At 41.1% G+C, this 13742-nt stretch overlaps 1 protein-coding gene across 4 annotated transcripts in view; it reads left to right on the forward strand.

Moving 5' to 3' along the window:
- The window catches only part of LOC119890328 (SH3 and multiple ankyrin repeat domains protein 2-like), a 236178-nt gene extending 225804 nt beyond the window's left edge, over nt 1-10374 (forward strand). For all 4 annotated transcript variants that reach the window (XM_038701540.1, XM_038701541.1, XM_038701543.1 and 1 more), the window contains one exon: nt 4977-10374. In XM_038701540.1, coding sequence (XP_038557468.1) covers nt 4977-5505 — 529 coding nt within the window. In that variant the 3' untranslated portion in view covers nt 5506-10374. The remainder of the gene's footprint in view (nt 1-4976) is intronic.
- The last annotated feature ends 3368 nt before the right edge of the window (nt 10375-13742 follow it).

The following is a 13742-nucleotide window of genomic DNA, read 5'->3' on the forward strand; positions in this document are numbered from 1 at the left end:
TGATAAACCCAAATCATCGTCTGGCAATGACGTTAGTCACGATTAGGTGACTCTAACTCAGTTACTTCTGCAATTTGATGGTTTTGTAAATGACTAGGTTAGTTTTTAATTTGAAAGGAAAACACTGTTAAGCAACATAATGACACTGATAATGAATGGGGGGGATTTGCAGTAACGTGTTATTTTAAGCTTAAATGTGTAAATAGATCTAAGTGAAGAATTCCCACCGGTCACTACTGTGACCGAGTATAAAACCTAATATTTCCATAACTTAACCAACATAAAATCAAAAAGGGCATAAAAGCTGTGTGTTAGGGAGGTCTAAGGACTAAAATGCATGGAAACATTTGGGATTAAACGGGTGAAAGTACTGCTGTACCTGTAGCATCGAGCTCTCTTTAGTTTTCTAATGCCGTTATAGGCGCGACGTGCCACTGAATAGTTGTGGCAGAATAAATGATGACTGTTTGGATTACTGCCGGGATCTTGTGGACATGAGTGATGCTGTTTACAGGAGGTGATGTCTGTGCCAATAAAAACGTGTGTAAACACTGTTTGCAGTCAACAAAAATATATATGCACAAATAATCTGCTTTGCTGTCGGCCGCCTGAGAGAAATTCATAGCATAACACCGTCCTCTTTTTGTTATACGTGACTCTTGGTAGCTGCAAGAAATGGTAATAAGGTCAGAGAAGCTAAACGAGGCACTGTGCTAATTAGTCTAATAGGCAATTACATACTTTTCACATCAATTTAACTCCTGTAACAAAAAGTGTTTAATAGACGATAGAATGCCAGGATACCAGATGGAGCAGTGCTTGACAGATCTCAGGTTAAGTATTTTTAAGCATCTGTGCTGTTGTTTTGAATCCGAGTGGGAGCGTAGTCGTCCAGTAAAATTAAAATGTTGTGACCCGGCGGCAGGAGAATAGAAGTGAATGTTGATTGGTGGTTTGAAAACAGAAGGCAGACTTATCTTCTTCCTAAAGATGCTATGCTCTTTCATGCATTCCCCTTTTCTTTAATCTCATGTATGTGTTTATGTGTGTGTTCCTACATCACACGTCTCCATCTCATCCGTGCGACACGACTTCCTGTGGAGAAGCTGGTGTTGAAAAGTGAAGACTGTAAGTGAATTCACAGAGCGGCGGGGCATGGTGAAGGCAGCACTTTCACGATGGCCCAGTTCCATTTTGGCAGAGTGACCCTCTTAGTCCCCTTCACTTCCCCTCTGGCTTTTCCATATGTTACAAGTAGGAAAGAGCGATATCTAGGTTACATGTAGCAATTGGTGGAAAAAGTCAATTTGAGAGTATAGAGGTCAGATTTGGCCTGTTTTCTGCTCTTGGCATTAGAACCATTTTTGTGTTCAATCAATTTGTTAGGAGGAAAGTCAACAGGAATGAAATCCCTGGGGGAAGTTGAAAGATGATTTGATCATTCTGCATGGATTGGTGTGTGTGTGTGTGTGTGTGTGTGTGTGTGTGTGCTGGTGCGGGGGTATCCTTGTGTGTCACTGCTCCAAATCTTAACACATCTATTACAGAAGGTAATGTGAGAGTGACGTCACTTACTGTCACTTACTCACTAATGCACACACACACAAAATACCGACACGATTCTGTGTTTGTGCTTGTCGTGGTGGGACTTGTTTTTTGTTTGCAGCACTGTCTCTCTGTTCATGTCATAAAAAACGGCTGCTCTGATCTGTAAAACTACGTTTTTATGTTCTCAAAATACATATTTTCCATTCATCTACTTTGATGTTCGACCCTCCTGTATAGAAGTCATTATTCCATATTATTCTTATTGTCAGAAAATCCCAAGAAAAGGCCAAAACAAACAATGTGTAAGTTTGTCTCTCTGTACTTTCTGACTTCCTGTCTGTGTCTCATCGGTTCCCACTGAAGACGTAAATATTAATATTAATATTTTTTTAAGGCTCAGTAATTTCTTACTTAAACAGGAGGAAATAGTGCAGTTGTTGGGAACTATTTTCAGCGGCGGATGAATCCACATGTGGTGTTTAGTGAGTATTTAGGGCAGCAGGACGGTGTGTGTGGTGCTGAGTCAGAATGAACTACAGACAGTGTGTTCATGGTGTTAAAGGAACATGTCACAGTGCAGCAGTGAGGCTCACTGCGGATTTTAATAGTAATAATACTTGTATGTGTGTATAAGAATTTGAGTAGCAGAACATTATATATCTTTTTTTCCTGAGCCATTAATCATCTCACAATTCCACAGCTTTATCTTGCGATGCCGTGCAGCGGTGAACAGTTTGCAACAAGGGCAAATGACAGCGAGACCGAGGACAGTAACCGTACACATAATTTACTTACTCTTTACTAAGTGTTCAAAATGTTGTGTTAAGTTATTCCTCAAAAGCCATAATGTCATAAAGTATCAATGTTTCCCATCGTTTACTCCTTAAAACTCTTCAATATTCAAAATTCCCAAACTTTTTTAGCTCAAGATCCAAAAGAGAAATCTGGTGTCTGCCTGGGACCCAGATTTACAAAAATACATCTACAATTACAAACTACGGACAAAGGGCAAAAAAACATGTATATAAAGTGTAGGGTAAACAATTTCTGCGTCCCGCTCCTTTCTCTACTCTCATTGTCTTTTCCCCTCCCATCATCACCAACATGTCTTTTGACACGACCTGAATTGGATGAGAAGAACGTGGCTGGTTGAAGTTTTCAATGAGCTGATCTTTACTCTGGGCTAAGTGCCATTCTGGGGTAATGCTGAGCATTTAGTCTGCTTCTGAATTAGTTTTTCAGGTGGGCTAGAGTCGGGACACCAGATTCTCACAAGTATGTTGTGCCGTACTGAATCAACTTGAAGGATTCTTCTTTGCAAAAAAAAATAATAAATTGGACTTTCCCAAACACAGTGAATGTTTCATTTGGAGATACCTGTCCAACTGATTCATGTTAATTACTTTTAACCATTACTGAGCACTTTGAAGCATCTCCTCTCCATTCTGAATTGCTTTTGTGAAGCCCACATTAATAAACCCGTTCTTGTACTTCAGTTTAGACAGTGACAGGTCATAGACCGTAGACAAAAAAAATTCTGTATGAATGTGGACTGAAGATCAGGTTAGGGAGAGAAAAAACCTCACAGCGTCTGAAGTGAACAGACAAGAGTGGCAAAAATAACACTCATTCACATATTTACACGTAGTAAAGAATTGAAGTCAATAAAAATGCGTTTGGAAAACACACTTCTAAAAGAACAAGTGTCATTTCTTTTTTTATTTGATAAAATAAGTAATGCTTCTTCGTTGATTATGTAAACGTCTCGGAGGTAAAATGGTTACTTCAATATTCTCTTGTGTTCCCTCTCATAATGTAAAGACTAAAAAAAGGTTAGTGGGGGGACTGAACGCTGCAGGTTTCCCTCTGGCTGCTGGATACTCGGCATGCAGCATCTTGCTCTGAACCTGGAGGCCTCCACTGCTACAGTAATCACTTCACATGGATGTAACGAACAGCGAGCAGTTTACACTGAACCGGTACAAAGCAACACTCTTTCAAATCATTACATGTCGGCAAAGAAGATCAAGCCTTTGACCTTCAATTCAATGTCCAACTGAGTGTGGGAAGATCGTTTTCATTTTTCCATTAATAACCTAAACACGTAATCACTGTTATTTAGAGAGAAGCCTGCACTTGATAGCTGATTAAAGCAACAGGAATATTAGCGTTTAGAACATTAAGAAGAAAAGTATTCTGTTAATCAGATTATTATGATAAAGGCCAAGTATCTTCACATATAGAAACAAAAAGAAAGGGCTTCTTCTACATCAGCTGCTGCTGCTTGGTAATAGTTTTGCAAATGATGCCACCTACTGTTGTTTTGGCAGCATGACATTATTAAAGCCTTCGAATAATGGCATGTGATCTGTGGCTTAACGTCATGTGAAGGTTCTCAGTCATCCAGGTCATAGTTATCCGAGGAAGGTGGCTTGTGGCTTGAGTTTGATGAACAACTCTCTGGATAAATAAACAAAAACGCCTCCATCACAACTCCAGTCTACCATACTTTTAGCATTTTGTTACACATCTCGTGAACTTTACATCACTGCCAGCCAGTTTTTAAAATGATCCCATATTATTCGAAATAAAATGTGTGTTTAAAATGACTTCCTGCTAAATAATAAAGTCAGCTGCCAAACAGTGACCTTTTCCTTTTGCAAGGAACTATTAAGCTTGTATAATTTTCACATTTGTCTTAACATTCCCTACCACTCCTTCACCCTCCCCTCCATCATCCCTTACAGTAGCATAAATGAATAATTAAATAAAAGTGCATGCAGTTTTTCTCAGATGACAGAGCTCCGTTGAACACACAAACAAGAGAGTTTTCAAAAAGTTCCTGCTCGCATGACCAACCCACGATGACACGGCAGCTTTAAAGCTGCTCTAATCACTATTTTGACTGTGTGTAATATAAAAAGGTTCGTCCATAGTGACAAACCACGTAGAAGGATCACCTGACTCAGCATTTTAGCACCCTTAAAATCAGAACTAATAGAAGAGTGGATGTCGGACTGGGATGGATTCATCGGGTGGACAGAAACAATCCAATGAATGTTAATGTTGCTCTGTGTCTGCTGGACGTGTAAACAGGCAACCGTTTGCTAACGATAAAATGCCACCAGCTGGTTGTGCTTCTCAAGATAATTACCTCTTGCAAGCAAAATGAAAGTTTCTGCAAGTGATGAATTGAAACCAACATCTATATTCAATATGTTACAATTTCTATTGTATCCAGTGGTCATGTGGTTTGTAGTCAGTGTTCGAAAGCAGCCACCCAGTGCTTTAAGATCACCTCGGGTTGTACATTATTTAGAAGAAAACCCAGCGCTGGTCACTTTCTGCTTGTCTATCAGCAGCAGCAGCAGCAGCAGCAGTTCTTTCTAACCTGGACTAACCTGTCGTCTCCTCTCTGCCCCTCTCAGGCCTCCCGCAGATGACTCAGGAATGCGTAACAACGCTGCCGCCGCTGCTGCCCTCGCCTCCACCCCTCCCAGCAGCCTTCCATCCCAGATGCACCCCTGCAGCCCGCCAGACTCCGCCTCCTCCCTCACCCCATGCTCCTCGCTCCCGCCCTCTGTGTCGCCCACCCTCACCGACGTCTTTGGTCTTCCCACGCCGCCCATGGGCAGCGGCGGTGGTTACAGCCTGAGCTCTTCGTGCGGCGGCAGCGGGAGCTCACGCTCCCCATCGCCGCTCACTCTGATGCAGGCGGTGGCGGCCTCGGGCAAGCCCTTCGCCTCCAAACCCATGGAGCTTTGGAGCAAACACGACGTGGCGGACTGGCTGGAGAGCCTCAACCTGGGGGAGCACAGGGACGCTTTCCTGGACAATGAGATCGAGGGCGCCCACCTGCCCTCGCTGCAAAAAGAGGACCTGATAGACCTGGGCGTGACGAGGGTGGGCCACCGCATGAACATCGAGAGGGCCCTCAAGCTGCTGCAGGACAGATAAGCCCCGAAGAGACGGGGTGGTGACGTGCGGAGTCAGAGCCGAGGAGAGGGAGGTGTTACCGATCACTTTTACCAATCTCTTCATCAGACATAATCTCAAGTCGTGGAACTGGGTAGAAGTTTTGTCCAAGCTGATGCTGCCTCTTGCTGTTTTTGTCCTCTCTCATCCTCCGTCGCCCTCATCTCAGCGCTCCGGTCTCGTCCGCCCTCTTCCTCCTTCCCACCGCCCCGAGCATCAGGGGATCATGGGATGCCGGGCGGAACTGCAGGGGAGAGAGAAGAGATTAGCTGCTATGTCACATCAAGGAGAGAAAGCAGAGGAGGCCAGTATGAAGGACAACAAAAGAAAACGGAAAACTCTGGTATAGCGTGTACTCAAACACCGGGAAAATACTTGTCTGGAAGTTTATTTCACATAAAGACTCGTGCTCACCCAACTGCTTTGGAATACTAAAGACTTTTTCCATACACCCTGGTGTGGGTGCATGAAAAGCCAGCTGAGCTGGTCGTTGCTCCTTTTCTATCTTTGCTAGAGTTTGTTCAGAGAATAATATTTCTTCACTAGAGTCCTACCGGAGTTATATTTCTGGGTGCATCTAAGGTTGTAGAGAAAAATTTGAGATAGACTTCCATTTTTTGCTTTTCACCTGTTTGTGTCAAAATAAGAACGTGAGCTGACATGTTAAAACAAATACTGAAGCGTATCTCATGTCCGTGCACATCCAGACATAAACACACACTTTATGCACAGTGCCGCACACCGACAAATGAGAAGACACACTGTCGTCACAGACACACACACCCTAAGCATGTCTACACACCGATACTGCGATGGCCTTCTTCTCCTGAGAGAGAGCAGTGCGTGGAGAGAGGCGGTCACCGGAGGAGGAGCTCTGCTGTAGCAGGGGCCCCAATGCCCCTCGCCAGTCTACACCCGCCCGGTGACCCACAACACCCACAACACGGACAGACAAACGTTGGACCAGAAAAATTCTCACCTTGAAATGGTTTTATCAGCTTGTCTGCCCGCAAAGGGCGTCCGTGTCTCCCGGGGCTTTTCCTTCTAGTGTGCGTGTGCGTGTGCGTGTGCGTGTGCGCGTGCACGTGCACGTGCGTGTGCGTGTGCCAGTGGTTGACCCAAAATATCATTAAGGCCAGTTTAGCTATTGGGAAACTAGAGCTGTTCTTTACTTTTGTACTTTAATTTCTTCATTCTGTCAGATCTCCCTCCACCATTAGCAGGTCTACGCTTCATGCGGCCCCGCGGTAATGCTAATGTCTCTAACACCCTGTGTGTATGTGGTAGAACTTGAGCTTTTTTAGAGAGACCATTTCAAGGTATGTTTAAAGTTCAACGTTTGGGGAAACACACTTTTAGGCTTTCTTGCTTCGAGTAAGATGAGAAGATTGATAGCACTCCCATGTCTGCACACTAAATGTGATGCTGGAGCGCCAACACAAGTAGCTTAGCATAAAGATTGGAGGCGGGGGAAAACAGCTAGCCTGAGTCTGCACAAAGTTTAAGAACAAAGTCTGCCTACCAGCAGCTTTAAAAGTTTCTCATCTCTTGGTTAGGGAGCTTGCAGAGGCATTAGCAGGTTTTAGCCACGCTAGCATGACACTATGGAGGACTGTTCAGTCGATCGGTCCACCACTTCGTTCCAGACTGAAGTATCTCAACAGCTATTTAAAGACTGCTTTAAAATATTGTACGGTCCCCAGAGGATAAAACCCAATGGCCCCTGGTGACCCCTCCATGAGGTCTTGAGTGAAATGCATGTATTTATAGATTGCCATGAAATTTGGCTCTTGTGTCCCCCTCAGAATGAAATGTAATAACTTTCCTAACGATCCTTTAACTTCTTCTAGTGCCATCACCAGGTCAACATTTCAGTTTGTCTTTATGATGAAATATCTGTTAAACATTCCCATCAGCCTCAGCTGTGCTTTGTGTTTAGTGCTGATTAGCACATGTTAAACTAAACGCTAAACTAAGACGGTGAGCCAGGTAAGTTTACCTGCTAAACATGTTAGCTTTTAGCTCAAAGCACCACAGAGCCTTATCATGGCTGTACTCATTTAAACTTTGGACAGCCGAGCTGTTTTCTCCTGTTTCCTGTCTTAATGCTAAGTTAAACTAATCGTCTCCTGGCTCCACATTTACATGAGTGATTTCAATCAAACCATCAGCAAGAAAATTATTAGTTATTTCTTGATAGCATTTTACTAAATTTAAATCAAGTGTCAAGTCCTTTTGGAGCCCTTTTTTTAGTTTTCACCTATTTTAAATAACAGAATTATGAACAACCTAGTATTTAAGAACTAAGACTCACAGGTTGATGTTTAAAGAGCTAAAACTCAAGTTTTACCAGAGAAATGACGTATTTTCTATTTAGCTAAATGACTACCTGAACATTTTGTACATTGTTCTTTGTTGTTAATTAAATAAAAAAAGAGCGAAGTGATTAAAAGACTTGCTAGCGTCAAGATAACTCGAGCTCAAATCCAATCAAACTGCATGCCAAACGGGAACAGCTGACCTTGAGTGTTCAGAAAGGCGCCTATAAATAAAATGCATTATTATTGAATTTATTTTAGCTCTTTCAGAGGTACAATTTTGTGGTTGGGAACACAGAGTCAAACTCTTTTAGATGGAAACAGCCTGTGTTAGTGTGTTTTCAGGCTGGACACGCAACACTGCGTTAACAAAGCTCTTGCAGACTGACGCTGGCGGCCGCTGCAGAATAGGTCTTTGAAGACAAACAAGAGCTTGTCTCATAATTGTGCGGATCAGCAGGTTAATGCTTTGTAGGGCGACTTCAGCCAGATGACACGAAATCTCGCCGAAGCGTTGGCTTTAAGAACAGATGGGGGAATCTGTGGCTTCAGGGTTTATTGTTGAATTACGTGTTCACGTTAAGTCCACATGCCTTGTCCTGCCCTCTGACCACTGTGCAAAAAAAAGTAACAAATAACCAGAGAATAACCTGACAAAGCTGGCAGATGTTCATCAGCGTGAGCCCTGTGAGATTAGAAGGGACAGAACCAGTTCTGATCTGTTGCAGATGAACTTCAGTCTCTGGAACTCAACTCCGGCCTCACTGCAGCTCCAGCAGTAGAGACCAGATTTAAACTTTGTTATAAGGGTCCAATTAAAAACTAAATCAGCATTTATAAAGCTGGAAATGTATGTGTGTCTGCTAGCAATGATTATAGGCTGGTGAGAGTAGAAGTACAGTATGTGTTGAAATGTGTGTGTGTGTGTGTGTGTATATAAGAGTGTTTAACAGGATAAAAATGTCTATTTGATTATATGTGTAGCTCTATTAAAAGGTTTAGAGTAAAAGAAGAAGTTATATGAAGGTTGATTTATAGTTGCCAGAGCTGACCTGAGGACCAACGCAGTGGTCTTACCCGCCCCATCATCCTGCAGAGGATGCCTTAAATAGCTCACTGTCCCCTCTTCTCCACCACCTGCCCCGCTGTCGGTTGAATCGCTCTAGAAAGAATAAGAGCTTGTGTTTTTATCTCAAAGTAGATTCTTTCAGCGCACACCTCACGTGTGGTTTGATATGTGTTCGACAGTAACCCAGCGTCTTGAAATATATATCGTTTTAGAACAAGTTCACCCTTATTTGGTTTCATATCACACTCCGCAGCTTCATGTAGGTGCAGCTTTCGAGGAGACGAAATGAAACCTACACAAGCTCTGTGTTCTGTGAACATTAGCCGTACGGAGGCTGGCACGGGACAATGCTGCTATAATCCTGTTCCTGTTTGAAACGTGTAACTTATTTTAAAAACAAACAGCGAAGTGTCGGAGGAGGAGGAGGAGGTCGAAAAGCACAGTATTTTTAAAGATTTGTATAGAGTTCTATGAAATTTTATAGAGGTTATCTGAACAAAACACTGACGCGCGGATTGCCAAAAACAGAAATACTACATCGATAAAAACGTGGATATCATTAGACTTATGGGTTATGTAAGAAGCAATATTTATTCTGAATGAATCTCCTTGGTTGTGTTAAAATTATTTATTTTCCCATTTTAAAGTTGCATTTCATGATGCGCTCACTTGTTTTAATGTTGCCTAAGTAGAGACACTCTACTGCAGAAGTAAGATATTTTGGTCAATCAAGTGACCACAAACCCCAGATATCTTCTGACGACCACCATCTGCCTGACTAGACTTCTCTCATCTGAAATCCCTGAGTCTAGAGTGTGTGTATAAAAAGAATAAAATCTGTAAATTTAAAAAAATATATATCTGTATAACCGCAGGCCATCTTGGTAGGAAACTATATGAAACCTATATATATGTAAACATACATAAATCCACCTAGAAGATCAGCGGTGGCTGCTGATTCCTTAATGTGGATCAACAGGTCACTGCGCACTTTTCTCTGTGGAAATGTAGAGCTGAGTAGATGTAGTAGGAAATCTTTAAAGAGCATCACCAGGCCATGTTTAGGACGGGCATGGCTCACTAACCCACTTCCACTCCCCTTCAAAACACTGCTCCTACCTTTTATCATTGTCCAACATTTGGGTAACTGTTTCTTTTTCTTCTTTTTTTTCTTTCTTTCTTAATATTTTTTTTCATTAATAGATTTTTATTCTTTGATTAAGTCTTCATAGAGGCTAAGATGTTTTCGGTAATTTGTGCAAAGACTTGTGTTCATGTTTTCTATGTTGCTGTAATTTTGTGCTACTAAAAATCATCATAGAGTCAACTAATTACTGAAATGAAAAGAGAGAGAATTTTCCTGTAACTGCACTCTTCCTTCGCCCCCTGCCCCCTCAAATCCTCAAGACTTCTTGTATGGCAACCAAATTTCACTGTAAGAAATAAATATAATATTGCACTAGTGTTGTAGTGTTGTTCCCTCTCAGTCTTTACAGCGCAGCATATTGACACTGGATGAAGATCGCTCGTTTGTGTGGATTAAAATAAAAGCTATAGTTCTTAACATTTTTGAACAAATCACTAAATTAGGTGAACAGAGAAGAGTATCTGAGTGAAAAGTGTATATTTATTATGCTTTCATCAATACAGGGTGGTTCGAAGAGAGCATAATGATGCGTTATAAAACAAATATCATTTAACTTGTATTTCCTTACAGGAAAAAGGCTGAATAAAAATACATTTAAAATTCTGTCTTTAGGATTTTAATACATTACTATTAAAAATGAAGTGACGCGTTAGATTTATTCGGTTTCACAGTTCATTTGTCTCTTAACATTTACAGTTTCCATTTCGTTATTACTTTACTTTAAAGATGGATCTCTGAAGTGGCACACTTTAACACATCTTTCACTTTAGAGTTAAACCAAATCCCACTGACAGAGTGGCAACTCTGGTTGGCCAGCTGTTGTGTTTGCAGGGGCCAATCAGAGCTCCTACTGATACTGTCAGCGGGACTTAATATTTAGGTTTCTTGCAGCTCGTGTGTCTTGAAATAGCTTGAGAGTCGTTCTTAATTTAAAAGGTAAAAAATTTCATCTTTTTATTTTCAGTTTTGTAATGCATCATTTGTAAGTAGACGATCATCGCTGAGAGCTCTAATATATTCCTGTTTGCTTCCATTTAATTGGGGTACTTGAGCACAAATCTCAAAACCTGGACATTGGAAACTAAAAGGATCTGTGGGGATTCTTTAATCTAAGTCACAAAGTGAAACTTTCATATATTCTAGATTCATTATACATAACATTTTTTTTTTAATTTATGCACAGGAAAACTTTATGCCCAGACCTTTCTGGTCTCCTTTGACAGGTGTGAAGCTAGGGAATATGAAAGCATTGTAAGTAAATCCAGAGTAAATAGATGAAATAAAGGAAAATCTAGGATTTTCATCCTCGCCTACTATAAAATATAAATTTAAAAGGCAATATCACCATTACAACCAAGATCCTGTAGATAATAATGCAATTGATCCTCCTGCTCCTTGACTACACTTGTAACTGATGAAAAGGCATTAAAAACCATTCATGATGCAGTTTCTAAAGATATACGTTGACTGTTCACTGAGAGTTTAGGCAAGGCAAGTTTATTTGTATAGCACAATTTAACAGCAAGGTAATTCAAAGTGCTTTACATAAAACATAAAAGCAACAGGGAAATATGTAAAAGTTTAAAAGCAACATAAAATATAATAAAAGTTACAGTGTTGCAATCAGGGTTTAAAGAGTTAAATGGAAAATAATAAAAAGCTAAAAACACAGAAAAAGAAAACAGGACAGTTAAAGTTACAGTGCAGTGTAAGTTATCAATCTACTAGTTAAAGAAATATCTTAAATATTTAATTAAAAGCAGTGGTAAAAAGAAAAGTCTTCAGTCTTAATTTAACAGTTTCTGCAGACCTGCAGTTATCTGGGAGTTTGTTCCAGATATACGGAGCATTATAACTGAACGCTGCTTCTCCTTGTTTAGTTTTGACTCTGGGGACAGAAAGCAGACCTGCCCCAGACGACCTGAGAGGTCTGGATGGTTCGTAATGAGGCAGAAGATCAGAAATGTATTTTGGCCCTAAACCATTTAGTGCTTTATAAACTAACAGCATGAAACCAATGTAAAGACCTCAGAACTGGAGTGATGTGATCCACCTTTTTGGTCTTAGTGAGGACTCTAGCAGCAGCGTTCTGGATCAGCTGCAGCTGTCTGCTGGATTTCTTAGGGAGACCTGTAAGGACACTGTTACAGTAGTCAAGTCGACTGAAGATAAATGCATGGATAAGCTTTTCCAGGTCCTGCTGAGACATTTTATTTCTATGTAGCCATGTTACAAATAACATAAATCTCCCCAAAACATTGAAATATGAATAAACATAATGAATATTGATTAGTATCTCTGTGACCGAAGAACAATAGAGGCAGATAAACGTAAAATAAAAGCTCCCACAGTGATGTGCGTTATTGTCTCAGTACTACAAGTCAGCCACAAGAGGGCGACAAAGGCCGTGTGCTTGAATGGATCATTGGAGCACCTGTGACTTCCACAGGTGATGCAAATGAACGGAAGCCGGCTGAAATTGGTCCAAGATGGCGCCCCGGCATTGGAGTAATAAATTCAAGTGGTTTTTATGCAACTAACCCTGCAAAAACAGCAAAGGTAAGACGCAATTTCTAGTTGTTTTTGTTCTCCAGCGGTTTCTTCTGTGAGTTTTGGCCCCACAGTGAGTGATACTGCTGGGATCTGAGGAGTCTCCGGGTTTATTTGGTCTGTGTGGAGACTGCAGGCTGAAGTGAGAGAGAGATCAGGTGTGTGTGTGTGTGTGTGTGGGTGAGACTGCACGCAGACACGTGTTTTGTGGCTTGGTGTCTTGTTTTAGGTCAGTTGGTTGCACTCACTAACCTGGAGCTGTATGAAGCTCTCTGTGGCCCCTCGGGTCCTTGATCTGTCCCACGTTTTGAATGTGGTGTGTTCAGACTGAAAAGTGAAAAAAAAACTCATAAGTGGACTGAGTATACGGGCCCTGGGCCCTCCTCACATGAGGGCGCCGGGAGGGGCCCATAGAGAAGGCAAAAGATTTTTGTGAGGCCCCTGTGGATGGTCACTATGTTGAGTAAAAACACTGTTGTTGATTGATTTATTGTTAGGCCAACTCTCTTCATGCTGCACACACAGAACTCAGGCAGGTGTCGGTTTATTAGGTACACCTTGCTTGCTGGTCAACTGTAAGGTCGTTTGGAGGATGTTTGTGGTGCTGTTGAACTGTATATAATACAGAGAGGTGTAGCGCCTCAGTGGATTATTACCATACAGTTGAATAGACATTAGTTTTAGATAAGTGTACCTAATTAACTTGTGTGTGTGTCATTTTCCACTCAGACCCAGATATAAGTAGGGTGACCGCCTCACAACTTGGAACAGGTGTGGCAGGCCCAACAGTAATAATAAATAATAACCATCATCTTTATTTATACAGACATGAAATGCAGCTTTACAAGGTAAACAAATAAAATCTATATTCCGATAATAAAATCAAAATGCAAGTAGAAAATCCAAAAAAACGCTGGAATACACACATTCAAACCTAAATAAAATTTAAAATATACAATAGTGTTAGAATAAAAGGTGGAATTAAAAGCATGTAATAAATTAGTAAAGTAAAAAATCTAAACACACATTGGAACATATAAAATAATTACAGTGGTGTAAAACTGTCTACAGAGGTTGTTTGTCTGATTTAAAGATCTGTGTCCGTTTCTGTGAGCTGATGAATAACACAAGTTCT

Source organism: Micropterus salmoides, unplaced genomic scaffold (genome assembly GCF_014851395.1).
Source record: "Micropterus salmoides isolate LMB-PRFRI ecotype aquatic unplaced genomic scaffold, ASM1485139v1 Ms_hic_scaffold_6, whole genome shotgun sequence".
Classification (NCBI taxonomy): domain Eukaryota; kingdom Metazoa; phylum Chordata; class Actinopteri; order Centrarchiformes; family Centrarchidae; genus Micropterus; species Micropterus salmoides.